Below are 18289 nucleotides of genomic sequence, written 5' to 3' on the forward strand. Positions count from 1 at the left end.
TAGCATCCCCCATCTTCTCCATTCTCCTACCTTCAAAGGTTCAGACACGCCTTACAATGCTTCCGAAGCCTTCACTGTCTGTGGCTTTAAATTGACCTTACCCGACCGGCTCCGCCGAGGCTGCCTTACAGGTAAATTGTATAGTATGCGCAGACCGGCTACGGCCGAACGCACAGCTAGGTAGCCTGAATATTTACACAACAACAAAAAGAATCTGGAATTCGCGTAGCTGAATGAAACACGTCCTGTGGAAGAAAGCAATATGGCGCTAAAGAATGTTAGTGTCCGTATAAATCATTTTGTACTACGTGGCTCTATCAATCAACAACAGCAACACGACAAGAAACAGCATGCAAGCATAACGTCCGATGACTGATGAAAATAATTCCTTCAGAACCTGAAGGGTTGTCACTGACGCTACAATGACCAAAAAAGACGAGCCTAGAGGTCTCGAAAAAAAAGTACATAGCTTACAAACGAGGGACCTACTTTCTATATTCCCCAGGCTTACAGCGTAATGATGGTGCACGTCAGCTTTCAGTAGTGATGAAGGCCACCTAATTTAAGTGATGTACGATTTCACCGTCTCCTTCGCCGTTGGCCCCTTCGGTTTTTAGTTTCTACAATGTCAGTTTGCGCTGCCCACTGGCTGTGGCACCGGACCCATATTAAAGATCATCGTTTTAGTGTCCAGTACCCATTGTGCCCAACCAAGGCTGTTTTTTGTGGAGATGCTGATGGGTTGGAGCGTGTGCTTGTGTAGGAATATGGCTTATAAGGACAAAACATCGCACTTCAAAGAAATCCTGTAGCCACTGACTGACGAGTTGTTCGTTTCGTGTTCGGTGATTCTGCTGTGGGGTTGTGGAGGAGCTTTAAACTCTACTGAACTGAACAAGCCAAAAGAGTATAAGTTTCTTTAATTTGTCCTTGTGCCACAGACCTACAGGAGACTTTTCGCTGACTCTTTGATTGGAATGCTCATAACCAGATCCGTCGATAGCACTATAAGCATGAGGTCACAGCCCGCCACATTCTCAACCTCTTCTAAGATACCGAGATCCCATCTCCGGTATGTTACAATTCCGTCCTATCCCACGCAGTACTAAGCCCAATGCACTCCATTTGCCAGCGCTAAAAGCCACTGCAAAATCATTTATGAACAAAAAGCAGTACATCTAACCCATTCCTTAACCCAAAAGCAAGAGTCAGCGTCATTAGTTTAGTAGTTTAAACCATTAGACATACTATACGCCACCGCAAATTAGGCAGCGTTCGATTCCTGGATTAGTCTTAGTGACTTTCCTATATCGTTGAACAGAAAGATCGCTTAGAAGTGCTGAACGGGTCCTAGTTTTTATGACCAGGTGGGAACTAATACTGTTAGTTTTCGCGTTGAACTTTGTTTTCTTTTATCATTTGGACCTGGCGTCTGTAGAGCGTATTACGAAAATACAGTAACATGCTCCTCGTAATCACAGGCGCATATCGTTTCGAAAACGGCGGCAGTGAAGCCGTACCCGCCTTCACTAAAGCGCTCAAGCCCTTATACCCCACCCCTAACTGGGCTGCTCTTGGGTAGTACAAGAAACCGTTCTCCCGCCCAACGTAACCCTCATATGCAGCCTGCACCATGCTCCTAGCTCACCGTCTTGCGCGTCATCTTCCCCAACGAGACGTACTGCGCAACGACTGGCTAGCATCCACTGCTGCCGCGCCCGCGTCCACACAGTCCAGACTTTGATGGTATTGTTGGGGTAGCGTATAGCGCGAGCGGAGGCAGGAGAGCCGTTTCCTAGCTTTCTAGCGGCTATTCGAGGGCGAGAGCAAGCCTGAGTCTGAACCTGAGGCTGAATCTAAAGCTGAACCAGAGCCGGAGCCGGAGGCCGACCTGGCGGCCCCTTATATGTAGCCGCCTATCCTGGGATTTGCCGCGGCCTAGGGCCAAGACGAGAGCGAGGGCTAGGACGACCTCCGTCGAACCTCGGCGGCTTCTTACATGTTGCCGCCGATTGCCGGGTATGCTGCGGCTTAGGGCCAAGACGAGAGCGAAGGCGAGGGCGAGGACGAGGGCGAGGACGAGAACGACCTCCGTCGAACCTCTTCAGCAGCATTTTAGATACTGGATGCGCATGCGCTGCAGGCGAAGGAGTTGGTGATCGTCGGTGAGGGTTTTCGTTTGCTTCTGCCTTTGTGGGGGGATTCGATGTCGTTGTTTGTCCGGACAATCGGCGCGAGGATGCGGCGCTTCTCGGGGTGAAGGGACGAGTGTACAACTATGTGTGGATGGAGTAGTTGGTTTGTAACTGTTGATGTTTACAGAATAGCAGAAGTCGGTGAGGCTGTCCACGGAGGTCAGGTACCCGATCCGTGCGATGTCGTTGAGAGTTGGTCGACTTGGACGACCATTCAGGGCCATGTTTTCAAGTGGTGGCGGCAGGTTGAAAGACGCACTCTAAGTGCTTCTCCATTTTGAGAGGTGGGTTGTTAGGGCTAGCTTTATTTGACACCCACCGCGGAGACGAGATCTACGTCTTGTTTAACGGTAGAGTCCCTTTGAAAACTGCCCCCGCCGGGCAAAAAGACTAAGGTAAAGAACTTGAAATTAGCCCTCTGTTGAGAGGTAGTTCGTAATTTTTTTTGCCAGTGGTATTGCAGACGGTGAAGCAATAAGGGTTTCAACGAAAGAATGCTTTGTATCTTTGAGGTGATCTACTTACTGAATCAACTTTTATATTATAATATACTTTCAGGATTATATCCCATGCATTTCCTTCTGCATTAGAATCCAGACAAGGAATCTGAAACTCGCTCAAAGTAAGTACTTTCTCAGTACATAGGCGGTACATACTCAGTGCTTTCTGCAGTTTGCCGTGAGAAGAAGATAGATCAATTTATAAAATCAAAAGGGTTGATTCTGTGAACGCAAACGGCTTGATCAAGAGGCTAATAAAGGGAAAGACAAGAGAAACAGACAGCAATAAGCGACGAAACGAATTCTTTCAAACAAAGTGATATTGAACAGACACTGGTGTAGTTGCCGTTCAACGTTGTAGCATTTCGGGCCGGTTAGCTTGAACCGCGTTTTGCCGCGCCGTTCCAGCACCAGGACGCACGGGACAAGGGCAAAAAATTAGACGGCAAAAATATGGAAGTAAGAGCGAAAAAAATATCGGATGCGCGACTTGAACGCGCGACCTTCAGTGCTCGCAGGATAGATCCTGTTAGACTGACGTGATAACCAACTACACCAACCCGACATGGGATTCGATGAAAGACACTGTGCAAGTATAATAAATATACTAATCAAAAATGAAAATCGCCGTGTGCACCAAAGGATAGTTCGTTGACATTTGGCAGCGAAAAGTGATTGGGCCGTAGTGGAGAATTTTTTTACGACAAAGCAAAAAGCAGAAACAAAGTGACTGAAGTATGCAAAGAGAGCCTAGATCGATATAGACAGTCCACCCGGCAGCGAATGATGGACAGCTGGCATCTTGCTGAGGGCGATCAGTCGGCATGGCTGTAGCTCCCGAATTGCGGGGTTCATTGCCAGGGTGCTGCGGCTTGAAAGACGGGCATTTCCACGCTGGGGTATGCAGCGCAGCTAAAGAGAGGTCGGGCACCAGGGTAAATTCCAAATAGCAGAGTCGCAGACGGCTTTTGTCAGTTGTGAAGGCAAGACTGGCGGACAGGTTGGTAAGCATGGCCGGGCAGGCAGGGTCCGTCGGATCGGGAAAACAAACGCCGCGGCGTCCGTCCAAAAGTCATCGCGTCACCTAAGCTGAGTCGCCATCTAACCCGCCTAGTCACGCCCTCACGACGCCCTTGGATGGTGAATTGTTGAGGCGCATCTCCCTCATCACCACCTCCTCCCGCATTCTCCTCTCCCGCATCGGACAATGACGACCCTTGCCTTGCGGTCAGGCACTCTCGCGCGCTTTTCGAGAAGCGGCATCGAATCCATAGCGCGACGCGCCGCCTATCGCCCTCGCTGCCCGTCTTCACTCCCCAGAGCAGTATTTGCGCACCAGCGCATAAGGCTGTATGCCAGCAATCAGCCCGGCGATCCGAAGGACCAAAAGGACCGCAGTGGTGGCAACAATGCGGCCAAAGGAGAGAACAAGGCGGAGTCGGGGAAGAGCGCCACAGATGGCAAGGGAGCCAACACCGAATCCAATGCCTCGAAACTTACGCCGGAGGAAGAGCAGGAGCTTGACAAGTTAGCGGAACAAGTAAAACGCGGCCTGCCCGGGCCACTGAAGAGAGAGGTTGACAAAGCGTTCGACTCGTTGAAGAAAGAAGGCTTGCCGGAGGAGATGCGCGACATTATGAAGAATGTCGCGGGTGGCGCACCGTTGGATATGTCGACGGTCACGAGGCTGATCAAGCTTACAACCGAGTTGGCTCGCAAAGCCGCCCACCGCAGCGTCTACGGAGAGGAAAAGAAGGATGAGAAACCCAGCAACAAATCCGTGAACTTCGAACAGGAGACACCCGAGCAAAAGGCTGGCGCTCACGACCCTGGCCCAAAGCAACATGAGAAGAAGTCGAAGGAGGGCGGCAAGAAGCCGCCACCTGGAGATCCCTGGAACATGGGAAGTGTGGATCTTGGCACCATAATCGCGACGACATTCTTTTCATGGCTTCTCTACCGCCTCCTCGTACCCGGTGAGAGCTCTAGGGAGATCTCATGGCAAGAGTTCAGGACGACGTTCCTCGACAAGGGTTTGGTGGAAAAGATTGTGGTTGTGGGTGGCACAAGAGCACGCGTCTACCTGCACACAGATGCTGTCGCATCAATGTATCCTGATTCTCCTGCTGCCAACGCCAACTTCCACTACTACTTCACCCTCGGCTCCATCGAGTCCTTTGAGCGCAGGGTAGACAAGGCACAGGATGAGCTTGGCATCCCCAGCTCCGAACGCATTCCGGTCTCCTATTCTGATGATGGCCCCTGGCTAGCTACCCTGCTCTCGTTCGGTCCCACGCTCCTGTTTATTAGCGTGATATTTTTCCTGTCCAGGAAGGCTGGCGGTGGTGCGGGCGGCTCGAGCGGTATCTTCGGCATGGGCAGGAGTCGCGCCAAGAAGTTCAACCACGAGACGGACATCAAGGTCAAGTTCGCGGATGTCGCCGGTATGGATGAAGCCAAGACGGAAATCATGGAGTTCGTCAGCTTCCTGAAGGAGCCCAGTATTTACCAGAAACTTGGTGCTAAGATCCCCCGCGGCGCGATTCTGTCCGGTCCTCCTGGTACTGGTAAGACCCTTCTGGCCAAAGCCACTGCTGGTGAATCGCGGGTGCCCTTCTTCAGTGTCAGTGGTTCTGAATTCGTCGAGATGTTTGTCGGTGTTGGCCCTTCAAGAGTCCGTGATCTGTTCGCCAACGCTCGCAAGAACACGCCCTGCATCATCTTCATCGATGAAATCGATGCAATCGGAAAGTCAAGAGCCAAGCAGAGCTTCGGTGGTGGCAATGACGAGAGAGAAAGCACGCTCAACCAGATTCTGACCGAAATGGACGGCTTCAACACCTCGGAGCAGGTTGTTGTCCTCGCGGGTACTAACAGGCCGGACGTTCTTGACAAGGCGCTCATGCGTCCTGGTCGTTTCGATAGGCATATTGCCATTGACAGGCCGACGATGGAGGGCCGGAAGCAGATTTTCAATGTCCACCTGAAGAAGATTGTCACAAAGGAAGACATTGAGTTCTTGACTGGACGCCTTGCTGCGCTGACTCCCGGCTTCGCTGGTGCCGACATTGCCAACTGTGTCAACGAAGCTGCTCTCATTGGTGAGTTCATTACAATTTCAACATTATGAGAGTAACGTGTGCTAACGCAATCACAGCTGCTCGCCACCAGGCCGAGACCGTTGCGATGACACACTTCGAGCAAGCCATCGAGCGTGTCATTGGCGGTCTGGAAAAGAAGTCCATGGTCCTGTCTCCTGAAGACAAAAAGACCGTCGCATACCACGAAGCCGGTCACGCCATCTGCGGTTGGTACTTCAAGTACGCCGATCCGCTGCTGAAGGTCAGCATCATCCCGCGTGGCAGCGGCGCGCTCGGATATGCGCAGTACCTGCCGTCGGGCGACACGTACCTGATGAACGTGAACCAGCTGGTGGACCGGATGGCGATGGCGCTGGGCGGGCGCGTAAGCGAAGAACTGCACTTTGAGACGGTGACGTCAGGCGCGTCGGACGACTTCAACAAAGTCACGCGCATGGCAACAGCCATGGTGACGAAGTGGGGCATGAGCCGCAAGATCGGCTACATCTACTACGAGGACGACGGGCAGCAGCAGCTGCACAAGCCGTTCTCGGAGGAGACGGCCAAGAACATCGACGCCGAGGTGCGGCGCATTGTCGAGGAGGCGCACAAGCAGTGCCGCGACCTGCTGACGGCGCGCAAGAAGGAGGTCGGCATCGTGGCCGAGGAGCTGCTGCGCAAGGAGATGCTGACGCGCGACGACTTGGAGCGCTTGCTCGGCAAGCGTCCGTTTGACGACCCCAAGGACTTCACCAAGTACTTTGGCGGGCGCGGCGACCGCGAGGGCGCTGGCAGCGGTATGCCGAACCCTTCTGGCCCTGGCAAGCTGCCTGATGATATCCCCGACCCGGGCACCCCGACCCCGCCTGGTGGCGCTGTTGTATAGATAGGTTGGTGTCTGTCTGGTTTTTCTAGATAGGCAGGTGATGGTGCGCGGATGAGAGAGATGGGCGACCCGCTACCCAACCAGCCAATCTAGCTGCTAGCCTGCCGTGTAGCGGACAGATAAGGGTATTTTGTCGCTGTGGTGGTGGTGGTGGTGGTGGTGGTGGTGGTGGTGTCGTCATAATTCCGCTGTTTAGTGTGCGCCGTCGCATTTCTGGTGCCGTTTTCTCCGTTGTTGTTGTTGTTGTTTTTGTTTTCCAAAAAATCACCATTGGGGGACAAATATCAAGAATCATACATCATTCCACTCTTCCTCTTCTTCTTTTTCTTCTTCTTCTTCTTCTTCTTTTGTTTCTTTGGGCTTGGTCGGTTGCATTTTTGGTGCTTGGTGTGGTTGGTGTGGTGTAGACAGATGGGCTGCTGCTGCTGAGCGCTGTAGTGTATGTAGGTTTGTATAAATAGTATGGCTTGTCGTCGGCTTTGTGTTATGTGGAATATGGTGTTGGTGAGTGGGCTGAAGAGGAGGGTGGCGATGGTGTTTTAGAAGGAGATGGAGTTGCTGCTGTTGTTCCTGTAAGCTTCCCGGTTTCGTGTCTCTGTTATAAGGCACTGACTAGTAACTGCACAGCTCTATTCATCCTTCTCAGTACTCCCTGAGTGGTCCGCATGCCGCAGGGAGACGACTACCAGACTGATGCGTTGGCTCCTTCCAACCAACATTATGCATCCTGGCGTTTCGCGGCAGAGCTGCTTTAAGAACAGTGCTGCTGTTTCAACATTGCCATCAAATTGTCAATATTATGCTGATATGCTGCTCAAGACGGATGTATACTAATGGGATTGGTCTTTTTGATGAAGAGATGGTAATCGTCGTCACATCACTGCTGACTTGGATGAATTTTTGAAACGTGCTTGGAGTACCAGGTAAGCAAGCGTCTAAACAGTAGGCTTTATCGACTATTTAAAGGTATATCATTATTCTTTGGCCCCGGATAGTTTGCCCACCCCTTAACTAAGACCATTACGCCACGGCTAGTGGGTACTATATAATTATATAAAAGTAAAAATATACGAGTACTAGAGTATACTACGAAGGTATAGACATACACGATTATTAGAGTATCTACGAGGGTATAAAAACAAAATATTCAAAGGGTACAAATATACTCACAATAAGGGTATAAAGACCTAAGTATATAAAGAGTAGAAAACACATCATATAATTCTATAGATACTATCACGTAGGGCGGGCAAAAATCTAGAGGGGGTATGTAGGCAAACTATCCGGTACTAAAACGTGCCACTACAACCCCGCAGCTCTATGCTGAGTGTCACTTTATGTATAGACTACCAGCCGCAAGCAAGCGGCAGCATAAATACCCGTCTCAGCGACGGGCCACGAATCCATCCAGACACCGCTAATTAAGACTAACCACTGCGCCTCCACCTATGAGTACATAGTACTCGAGCGCACCATATATCTCAGCCGCTGAACCAACCTGAACTACAGCCCCAGCACAGACAGATTCAACATCCTAGTTACCTCCCTTTGATACGCAAACACACCACACCCCCCTTCATCCCAGCACACGCACTAGCGCCAAGCATAGCACAGCGCTCGCGTGCGCACCATGCACGCCAAGCCACGCACGCACGCACGCACGCACGCACGCATAAGCGGCACTTAAGTGCATCGTGCAGCGCAGGTGGTGTGGTGTGGTGTGTCAAGACGAGGCACACACGGCACGGCACAGGACGCCACGTCGGCGGCGGAGAGTGCGCCGCCGACGTGGGCGGGGTACCGGTGCTTGTGCCGGTGGTGGTGCTTGCGTGCGTGTGTGGTCGGGTGTGTGTCCGGGCGGGGGTGTGTGTGTATAAGTAGGTCGTGTGCTGTGTTGTGGTGCTGGAGAGGGAGTGGGTGTGTAGTGCTGCAATTGTTGTACCTACTGGTGAGGGTAGACGAAGAAGGAGAAGGGCAAGAGCAAGGGCAAGGGCAGAGACAAGGGCAGGGAAAGGCATTGCAGGCAGGCGAGCACGTGGTATGCGGTAGCCGTGTCAGGAGCGAGCGACAACACCAGAATACCATCCTACACATAAGGCGCAAGGATCGAGACGTGCAGGGGTATCGGATCAGTCTTAATCACCTATTATAATAACACAACCATATGGCAAGGGCGAGTCCGGACGGAAGTGAGTGAGTGCGTGAACATTCGAACGACAAGCCCAAGTAATCAGCAATCGCCCAGACCAGACCAGGCAGACGAGAAAACGGCACGGCGGTCGCTAACCACATACTGCCAAGAGCGTACTTCGTACATGTACATTAAGTTACAATTACATGCATCGTACACACATACAGGCATACATATTGGTGGCGTCGCATCGTGTCGGCAGAGTCATCACAGGTACATACATCCATACATCCATCCATCCAACACGCCGATACCACCATCAGCAGCATCCATACATACGGCACCACATCAGCACACACACACACACACACACACACACACACACACTCAGCGGCACCGCAACAATGCCCACCTCGCCAACCTCAGCACCCCACACCCACGCCCATGCCCGACCGCATCCTCAGTCTCCCTGGTTCTCTCTCGTTCTCATTCATTCGCGCCTTAGGTCTTCTCATCTGCTGCGCTGCTCCAGCTATGTATGTACAGACTCCATCCCATCCGGCCACATTAGTAGACAAGTAGCAAAACAAGAAAGCAATCCCAGCACCCACTCCATCCCCACCCCATCTCATCCGTTTGTTTGTTTGACCATCCCATCCGTCCATGCCATTGTCATGGCGTCCCATGTCAAGCGTCTCCGTCATTATCCCAACCATCCGCGCAAGCACCAACCAACCAACCAACCAGTAAGCTCCCAACCCATCCCACCCTATCCCATTCAATTCATTCCGCGACTCTGACCGGACCAAACCGACCGACCGACCCATGCCCTACCAGACCCAGGTATTGTGCATACCCTGCCCAAAGAAATGAACCAAACTCCATCAAAGTCTCCGTATCGTAATGAACTGGACCGAACCGAACCAAAGCGGGCCCCCTACAAGAGAAAGAGAAAGAAGAAGAAGAAGAAGAAGAAGAAGAAGAAGAAGAAGCGAAAAGCAAGAGAGAGAAGAGCTGGAAAGTTCAGAAGAAGCACGCACACACGCACGCACGCAGCGCAGAGGCGAGACAGCTCCATCCGCCCACCCGCCGTGCCCGTTCCCTTCGCAGTCCAGTGCCGTCCAGTCCGTTACACACGCGCCACGCATCCTACTCAAACCCGTAGTTTGTTTTTTCCAGCGCAACACGACGCGACGCGACCCAAAGTCCGTCCCGAAGCACCCACAGCCAGGACCAGGATCAGAACAAGAAGCGGCACAGCGCGGATCGCGTATCGCGGTTCGAGTAGAAAGGCGAGGCGAGGAGAAGCAGGTACCTAGACGAGTACGACGGCAATGCGGGCGGCAATCGGTACCATCGTAGCGAAACCGGGCGTGAGGGGAAGTAGCCGTGGCGGTGGTGGCGACAGAGGTATCCAGCGGAGTGTGCGTGATGCGCGACGCAAGAAACAGAACGAATAGTCAAAAGAGAAAAAAAGCAAGAGACAACCAAAGCCTCGATGCAAGTAAGTAGTGAGTGATCACTCTCTCGCGCCTCGCGTATGTAATAAGTAGCGTAGTGTGGTTATAAAAAGTGACCGACTAGACAATATCTTTTTTGAAAAAAGAAGGCGAAGGACTTTAAAGAATGAGAGTGTGATACGGAATACGTAGCAGCAGCGAGAAAGAGGTGTGTTATGAAAGAGAGACATCAACCGCGGAGGAAGACGGCCGTCCTTCGGTTTAGGGTATCTCGACATCCAAGCACGCGGGCGAGGAAAAAGGAATAAGTAAGAGACAACAAAAGGCGCCATGTCAGATGACGACGAAAAAGAAGTAGAAGAGGGATAAAAAACAGAATCGAGTCCGGCGTTTCGTTTCGCTCCCCCTCTTGCTCTCGTCCCATGCTCTGGCAGAAGACGCAGCGCTTTTTTTAGTTGGTGCAGCAAAATAGACAAATACAACAGGTAGGTAGGTATTGGTCCCCCACGGCCGTGGCGCATACCCGCCGGTCCAAAACGGCCGCCCCATAAAAAACAGAGAGAGGGCAAACACTCAAAAAAAAAGAAACAGGTCGTTACACGTCTTCCGTAAAACGCGATCCTCGTGATCCGTCGTGCGACGGATGGCTGCGTCCTAGCGTTCCCCTCGGCGTTGATGAATGTGAGCCCGGTCGTCGCGGCGAATCCGGCGGTATCGATAGCGTCTCGCCTGGCCCCCACAGCATGCTCGTGTGCCCGCCAGGGCCCTGATGCACCACGGGTGTGCGCGCAGGGCTCGGGCGCATGTTCTCCTCCTCCGGGTGGTGATTTGAGCTGGACGCGCCGTGCAGCGCTGTTGCTGCTGCAGTAATGGGCGACATTGGCGGTGTTCCCGCGCCGCCGTGGTTGCCGTAAAAGCCGTGGCTGTCGCGGTTGAAGGAGCCGGAGAAGGTGTGCTCGGTCGCGTCGTCGTCGAAGGGGTCGCGGAAAGGGTCTTCCGAGGACATGCCTGGGCTGAAAGCCGATGGCAGCTTGCGCCCTGATATCCGCTGGAACCCTCGCTCTTCGGCCAGCGGCGGCGGGGGTGCAATTTCTTTGTTCCCTCCACCTAATCTGCCAAGGAATCCTGCAGCGGGGAAAAAGCTGCCGCGCTGCTCCATGGCGCGATTTCCATCACCAGCACCGACGGGATCAGCGAATGGATCTTGAGGGCGATCCTGTCCGTTTCCTCCTGTCAATGCTGCAGTTCCCTTTTGCTTCCGCTTGTACCATTTAAGGAGGAGCAGAATAAGGGTAAGTAGCAGCGCCAGCCCGGCAAGACCGCCGAGCACTCCACCGACTATCCGTGGGGTGAGATTACTGTTGCCCCCGTCACCATTGCTCGCTGTATTACCCAGCGCAGCTGTCGAAGAACTCCCACTCGCACTAGTAGTAGCTGCTCCATCAATGGCACCGGATCCGCTATCAGTGGAAAAGGCTCCCGCTGACGAAGGTACGGTAGTGGAGGATCGTGGGGATGTCGAAGACGTATACGATGAGGCGAGCGTAGTAGATTGAGCAGCCGTAGCCGTCGAGGAATCATCCGAAGATTTTGAAGAATCGACAGATGTCGCCGATTCAGCTGATGATGCCGCTGAATCGGCCGAGGTGGTAGAATCTTCCGAAGATGTCGCAGATGCTGCGGCGGAACTCGGCGCTGACGTCGCAGTGGACGCGGTCAACGAGCCTGTGTCTGATGTTGCAATCGCTGACGTCGCAGTGGCGTCTGTCGGGGTCAGTGCTGTTGTCTCGCTTGGAGAGCTAGAATCGGAATCGGAATCGACAGTCATGGCCACCACCGAAGCTTCGGTTACGGAAGTAGGGGGTTCAGTAGTCACGACGCTCGAAATCAATAACGCTGCACAGAAACAAAAATTAACACGCGCAAAAAATAAACCTGAACATCGAACTTACAACTCGCGGTGTCCGAGGGCGTCGGCGATGCCGCCACACCTGTCGGGTTGTCGGTATTCGAAGGGCTTGAAGAGGCGTCGGTCTGTGAGCTCTCTTCGGACGGGTTAGCAGTCGTCGCAAATGGAGAGCTCGCCGCGGCAGAGGGAGATGGCGAAGAGAATGCGAGTTGTGAGCTCTCGCTCTCTGACTGCGCTGACACATCGCCACTGGACCCCGATGAAATTGACGCTGAAGCAGAAGTAGACGGAGTAGCCGCGAATGGAAACGTATTAAAAGGATATGGTACGACGGCCGGAACGGTGAGGTCGCTGGGAAATGCTGGGACAGAAGGCACACCCCAGGCAGAATGGGAAGCAGTGGAAGAGGTGGTTGAGGACGAAGTGATTAAGGACGAGCTACTTGAGGACGAGGTGGTGGAGGAGGATTCCAGGGAGGATGACATACGGCTAGTCGACGTGGTCGTGGTCGTTGGGGTCGGATCTGGGGAGTGCAATGCCTCAGCAGAGCTGCCTTTCAGCGTAGGGCCCATGGTCCTGAGTCCGATGGTATGACCTTCCTGGTCGACCTGTTGGATGACGGTGACAATGGTGATGCCCTGGCGTTCCTTCTCGTCCACCTCTTGCTGATGCTCCAACCTATGCCTCAATCCCAACTTCCTCGAATCCCGCCTCTGCTCCCGGACCAACAACGGCTCGATAAACGTCGGTAGCGGGGATTGCGACGTCGAGACCAACGTCTCCCTCCGGATCTGCATCTTCCCAAAGGCGCCCGCGGCGCCATCATCGTCGGGACGAAGCTTGTTTTGGCCCCGGGATATTTTTCTGCGTTTCGCCGGACTCTCCATGGTGGGCGACCGGGGACGCAGGTATTATGTGGTTCCAAAGCGGCGGCAGGATGAGCGGCGGCTAAAAAAAAATCCAAGTTTTATTTGCGAGGCGGATGAGCGAGCGAGGGTGTGACGAAAGCGACACTATCAATCAAGGCAAAAGAAGGGACGTTGACTTCGCTGAAGGCCACGTGAAGAAACCAGTCGATGGGAAAGCGGTATGTACGAAGCGGGTTGGGAATTTTGAACGAATGGACGCCGGCCACCGGGTGTGACTGGCTGCGAGTAGTGCTCCTGTGACGGAGGGGGGGAGGATTAGGGTACTTGGATCAGCAGGATCGATGGGAGATCGGCGCAGCGCACCTTGCGATTACTTCAACGAAGCTGCATCCGCTCTTATGTACGGGGGGCAAAGGAAGTCGCTGGAGACGGCGGGGCGGATGTTTGATTTGGCTGCTGTGCGACGGGGAAAAGTGGACTGAGGTGCCGCTGCGGGCGAGGGCAGAGAGGACTTTGGGTTCGTGTCTCAGCGGTGCGTCGTCGCAGGACCTCCAGGCCGCGCACGGGGAGGAGCGGGAATTGTCGACGATGGGGCGCGGGCGGGCCTCTCGCGGGAGGGTGAGTATGGGAAGGGTTCGGCGGGCGAGAAGTCGCAGAGGCGAGGGCTCTCGCGCGCTCGTCTCACGTTGCGGAGGACGGAGCTTGGCTTGGAGGCGGAGCTAACGTAACTCGGCATGCAATATAATCACCCCTGCGGCCAGACAATATTGACGCGCCAATGCGAGGCTATGAATAGCGGCACACAGAAACGGCCGTATGCAGCTGGTGTGGGATACATGTCGCCTTGTTCGTATCGGGCCATGGCTTGGCTCGACTGTGCCCAAAATAGCACCATCATCCTCTGCCGACCGACGGGCCGGCTCCGTCTCTAGTTTCCCACAAGTCGTCGTTCCGTGGAAGAATGGGAAAGAGGGAAAAGGGAAAGGGTAAAAAAAAAAAAAAGGAGCCGCAGGGCGAGAAGCTTTTGTGGCCTCGCGGCGTGAAACAGCCACCCGTGCGCTTGGCTGGCTAATTGCCCGGGGCGTTCATGCGGAACACGAGACAGCTCTCTCGTTGAGAGAGCCTCAAACCTACTAGTTCCATCGAATCCATCCATCGTCGCGTCGCTGCAGCCAGACGTCATCGTCGCCCGCCATCGTCTCTTTCTCTCTGCCCTGCGTCCCGCTGTGGAGCCCGCCACTAGCTTGTAGTAGTAGTAGGTAGCTGCATCTTCTCCTCATCAACACCATCTGGCATCGGTTGTCCCCTCTAAGACACGAGGCGCCAGTTTCGTCATCCCGCTCCGCCGCCCTGAAATTGCGCCTCCCCAATGTCAGGCACCGGGCCCAAGGGCGCCCCGCCGCCGCCGCCGCTGCCTCCGCGCGCTCCCTATCTAGACACGCCTCCACCCTACACGGAAATCGACCATCAGGGCAGCGGGCATCCGCTGCACGCCCTGAGTTCTCGCGATCCACGCTCCTCGTCCACCCAGTCGCTCACGCCAGCCACTCGCCATGGTCGTCGCAAGCTGCTGCTCATCTACATCCATGGCTTCATGGGCAACGAGACTAGCTTCCAGAGCTTCCCCGCACACGTCCACAATGTGCTCACCGTGACCTTACGTGAGACTCACGTCGTACATACCAAGATCTACCCACGCTACCGCTCCAAGAATTCCATCCACCTTGCAAGTGAAGCTTTTTCCACATGGTACCTGCTTTCCGTGATCTTCTTTGAATTGATCAAAGACTGACTCTCGCGTCAGGCTTGCCCCCCACGTCGGCCATGACACCGACACCATCCTCTTGGGCCATTCCATGGGCGGCCTCTTGTCCGCAGAAGTCGTCTTGCTTCCACCACGCAACCCTATGCAGGGAAATGTCTTTCGCCATAGGATCCTTGGCACCATCAACTTCGATGTTCCCTTTCTAGGTATGCATCCGGGCGTCATCGCCAGCGGCCTAGGAAGCATTTTCAAACCTGCCGACGATAAGTCGCCGGACAAGAGCCAGGAAACTAGCCATTCGAATGGCTCATCGGACTACTTTACATCTAACAATGGCAGTGCAAGTACGCCTCCCAGTAGGATGGATACGCTGTTTAACCCCCCCACCCCGGATCCGAACTACAACCCAGCTTTCCCGAATGATGTGATTCTCCCTGTCCGTAAGGGATGGGGCAGTGCTCTGCACTTTATCAACAAGCATTCCGATGGCCTCATTCAGGCCTCCAAGCAGCTTGTCAAATCGCACCTTGAGTTTGGAGGCGCAATGGCCGACTACCCCAGTCTTAGAACCAGGTATGCGCGCATCCGCGCTTTAGAGGAAGACGACGAGACAAAAAGAAGGGCTGCAGTACAGGGCGGCTGGCAGACGCCACCAAGAGTACGGTTTGTAAATTACTACACGGCGAGCACAGGGCGACCGAAGAAGCCAAAGAGCCCCAGCGTAACGCCTAATGCACACACACCCGATGCGGACACGAGAGGTGTTCCGGCCGATAACAGACTGTCGACGTCGAGTTTCAACTCAACCACAACACCCTCGCAGAATCGCCAACTCACAGAGAGTCGCTCGTATTCATTAAGCACAGAAACCTCCGTGTCAGAAGGCCACGAACAGACAACCGCGCCAAAAATACCAGAAGGGCCGGAACATGGCAGTCCACTTTCGGCCCCTTCATCTTCCTCAGACGCCGACTCAACGGTACACGAGCCCGACATGCAACATCTGGACCCCATGCCCATGGAAGAACCCGAAGAACACATTGCTGCGCCAACTGCCGAGCCGTCCGCCGACCGGCCCCAAGACGTCCCGACAGAGCCGCCCCTCCCACCTGAGCCGGCCGAACCGGCACCGCTGACTATCCCGCCGGACGCGTCCAAGGACGAGCGGAAAGCTGCGGAAAAGGAACACGAACGCGTCGTCAAAGCGTACAAGCGCGCCGTCAAAGAGCGCGAGCACGCACTTAAAGAACGCAAGAAGGCGGAAGAAAAGCGCGTAAAAGAAGCGCGGAAAGAGGAAGAGAAACGCGCAAAGGAGCAGCGGAAGGCGGAGGAACGGGCGGCGAAGGAGGAGGCGCGGAAAGCCAAGGAGGCGGAGAAGGCAGCGGGGCAAAGCGGCGGCGGCGCGGAGGGCCCGGCGGAGGGCCCGGCGGGGGAGACGCGCGCCGACGCGGAGAAAGAGGAGGTGCTCACGGGCGAAGCGCTGCGGCTCGAGAAAGAGCGGCAGCGCATGCGCGCCGAGGAGCGACGGATGGCGCAGGCGGAGAAAGAGCGCTTGCGCACGCAGCGCCGCATGCTAGGCTTGCCGCCAGAAGACGACGACGACGATGACGGCAGCAACGGCGAGAAGGCTGTTTCAGCAGCACGCGACGCTGACGACGCCGTTCGGCTGGACCGCGGAGGCGGCGGCGCGCCAGTTTCAGCACCAGCACCAGCACCAGCACCAGCACCAGCGCCAGCGCCAACGCCAACACCGGCGCGGACCTCGACGCCGAGCGCTTCGGCGACGGCGGCGGCTACGGCCCCGCCTCCGGCTTCGCGCTCCCCGCAGCATGCAGCATCAGCGTCAGCAGCAACGGCCTCATCCCCAGCTCCCACAGCAGCGGCAACGCGCACACACTCCGCGCCCAGCACAGCCGCGCCGTCCATCCGCAGCACCACGCCCAGCACCGCGACCACGGCCGGCAGCACCAAACCCCCCAAAGACCGCAAGTTCTGCATGCTGCCGTGGTCGGCTGTCTCGGCGGCCGGGTTCGGCGGCGGCGGCGGCGGCAACGCGAGCGCAAAGCAAGCGCCCGACCCGGCGTGGGTGCGCGTGTACATGCCGGGCGTGGACGAGGTGGGCGCGCACTGTGGGCTTTTCTTCGTGGATGCGCGCTATGAGCGCTTGGTGGGGGATGTGGCGGAGAGGATTGAGCGGTGGGTGGGGGAGGAGGTGGGGGGGAGGGTGGCGCTGGAGATGGAGATGGAGGGGGGTGGAGGTGGGGATGGGGGGAAGGGGTAGGTTGGTTGGTGGGGAAGGTTGTGGTTTGGTTGTGGTTGGAGTGTTTGTGGGTGGCTACTGGCTAGATGGCTACAGTAGACAAGCATGCATGCTAAACGCCTTGCTCGTTCTCCCATTCCCCCCCACCATCATCTCCTTCTCCCTTCCCCACCCCACACCAACAAACAAACAAACACCCCCTCCACCAACCACCCCACCCCCGCTTACAACCGCTCACTCAACCCAACACCATATCCCACCACCGCCAAAAAGCCCACCAAATTCGCCAGCGAGGACACGCCATGCAAGATGCCAAAGCGGCGATTCAAACGCACCATCTCGGGGCTCTGGGGCCCAGCATCGTAGGCGCGCACGCCGTCGCGCGTCTCCTGGTGCTTGCGCTCGCGCATCGTGCGCGTCGTCGCGGGGCCCACGAGCGTCAGGTTGGCGAGCGACGTGATGAAGATAAGACCTAACTGGACGAGGGCTGCGCGGTTGGTGGGCTGGAGGAGGCCGGAAAAGCCGCCAGTGCTAGTGGAAGCGAGGTGCTGGTGGGGCAAGGCGCCAACGGGAATGGTGGACGCGGTCAGTGGCGAGCGGGGCGCGGGGAACGTCAGGGCCAGGATGAAGGACAGCGACGTCTGCAGGATGAAGTACACGGGGAAGACGCTCGATTGCAGCGTTGCGAATTGGGGGCGCGGGAGGGCGCGGAAGGCTAGCGGCCCGGCGATGAAGGATTGGAAGAGCGTGCTTCCGAGGAGGGTGCCGTAGCTGTTTGTTTGTGGGGGTTAGTTGGAGGTTGCGGAATGCGGGATTGTAGGTACTGTACCTGAGGAGGTGGTAGGGCGCGCCTGTTTTGAGGCTGGCGAGGAGCGGCATCGTGCCCGTTGTAGCTAGCTGTGTACACCGGCTACTCCGTGGCTGCCCGGTTGGTGGGGTGGGATGGGAGTGCGCGCGCGCAGTGGTGAAGTGGGGATTGAGGATTGAAGAAGTATGTAGAGGTTAGGTTAGAGAGGGGCGAGAGTTGAGAGTGACGGATGACAGATAACCAAGTGCCAAGTGCGGAGAAGGCGACGACAACCGGCCGGCAGATGTGCCTTCCACCTGCAGTGGGGTGAGTGATGATGCACACCATCTCGCACGAGTCATGTGCGCGAAAACGTGACCGCGCGTTGGCCGTGTCGCACGTGTTTCGGGACGAGCTGCTGCCTTCGCCGCGTCGGTCCATCAAATG

General features: G+C 55.5%; 7 protein-coding genes and 1 non-coding gene across 8 annotated transcripts; 3 read left to right on the forward strand and 5 right to left on the reverse strand.

Moving 5' to 3' along the window:
• Positions 1-3170: 3170 nt before the first annotated feature.
• On the reverse strand, positions 3171-3260 carry K452DRAFT_t113. The gene has a single exon. It is a non-coding gene; the product is annotated as a tRNA-Val (tRNA).
• A 642-nt stretch (positions 3261-3902) lies between these two features.
• K452DRAFT_310626 (uncharacterized protein) lies at positions 3903-6661 on the forward strand (the record flags this gene model as incomplete). Its single annotated transcript, XM_033543352.1, has 2 exons — positions 3903-5796; positions 5853-6661. 2 exons carry the CDS (start codon positions 3903-3905, stop codon positions 6659-6661), a joined length of 2703 nt encoding a protein of 900 aa, XP_033395444.1.
• A 1643-nt stretch (positions 6662-8304) lies between these two features.
• K452DRAFT_64799 (uncharacterized protein) lies at positions 8305-8837 on the reverse strand. Its single transcript, XM_033546973.1, has one exon. The coding sequence runs from the start codon at positions 8753-8755 to the stop codon at positions 8345-8347; it is 411 nt and encodes a 136-aa protein (XP_033395445.1). The 5' UTR covers positions 8756-8837; the 3' UTR covers positions 8305-8344.
• Positions 8838-8856: 19 nt separating this feature from the next.
• Positions 8857-9634, forward strand: K452DRAFT_64801 (uncharacterized protein). The gene has a single exon (XM_033546974.1). The coding sequence runs from the start codon at positions 8999-9001 to the stop codon at positions 9590-9592; it is 594 nt and encodes a 197-aa protein (XP_033395446.1). The 5' UTR covers positions 8857-8998; the 3' UTR covers positions 9593-9634.
• Positions 9635-10847: 1213 nt separating this feature from the next.
• On the reverse strand, positions 10848-13048 carry K452DRAFT_310627 (uncharacterized protein; the record flags this gene model as incomplete). The annotated part of the gene is made up of 2 exons (XM_033543353.1): positions 10848-12148; positions 12205-13048. 2 exons carry the CDS (start codon positions 13046-13048, stop codon positions 10848-10850), a joined length of 2145 nt encoding a protein of 714 aa, XP_033395447.1.
• An 807-nt stretch (positions 13049-13855) lies between these two features.
• K452DRAFT_64834 (uncharacterized protein) lies at positions 13856-14306 on the reverse strand. Its single transcript, XM_033546975.1, has one exon. It carries the CDS (start codon positions 14211-14213, stop codon positions 13959-13961), a length of 255 nt encoding a protein of 84 aa, XP_033395448.1. The 5' UTR covers positions 14214-14306; the 3' UTR covers positions 13856-13958.
• Positions 14307-14336: 30 nt separating this feature from the next.
• K452DRAFT_360449 (uncharacterized protein) lies at positions 14337-17076 on the forward strand (the record flags this gene model as incomplete). Its single annotated transcript, XM_033546340.1, has 2 exons — positions 14337-14779; positions 14835-17076. The coding sequence occupies exons 1-2, from the start codon at positions 14400-14402 to the stop codon at positions 17074-17076; spliced, it is 2622 nt and encodes an 873-aa protein (XP_033395449.1). The 5' UTR covers positions 14337-14399.
• A 20-nt stretch (positions 17077-17096) lies between these two features.
• On the reverse strand, positions 17097-17997 carry K452DRAFT_254307 (uncharacterized protein). Its single transcript, XM_033538322.1, has 2 exons — positions 17885-17997; positions 17097-17826 (listed from the first exon to the last, which is right to left on the reverse strand). The coding sequence occupies exons 1-2, from the start codon at positions 17932-17934 to the stop codon at positions 17280-17282; spliced, it is 597 nt and encodes a 198-aa protein (XP_033395450.1). The 5' UTR covers positions 17935-17997; the 3' UTR covers positions 17097-17279.
• Positions 17998-18289: the final 292 nt, after the last annotated feature.

This window comes from Aplosporella prunicola, assembly GCF_010093885.1.
Source record: "Aplosporella prunicola CBS 121167 unplaced genomic scaffold K452scaffold_19, whole genome shotgun sequence".
Classification (NCBI taxonomy): Eukaryota; Fungi; Ascomycota; class Dothideomycetes; order Botryosphaeriales; family Aplosporellaceae; genus Aplosporella; species Aplosporella prunicola.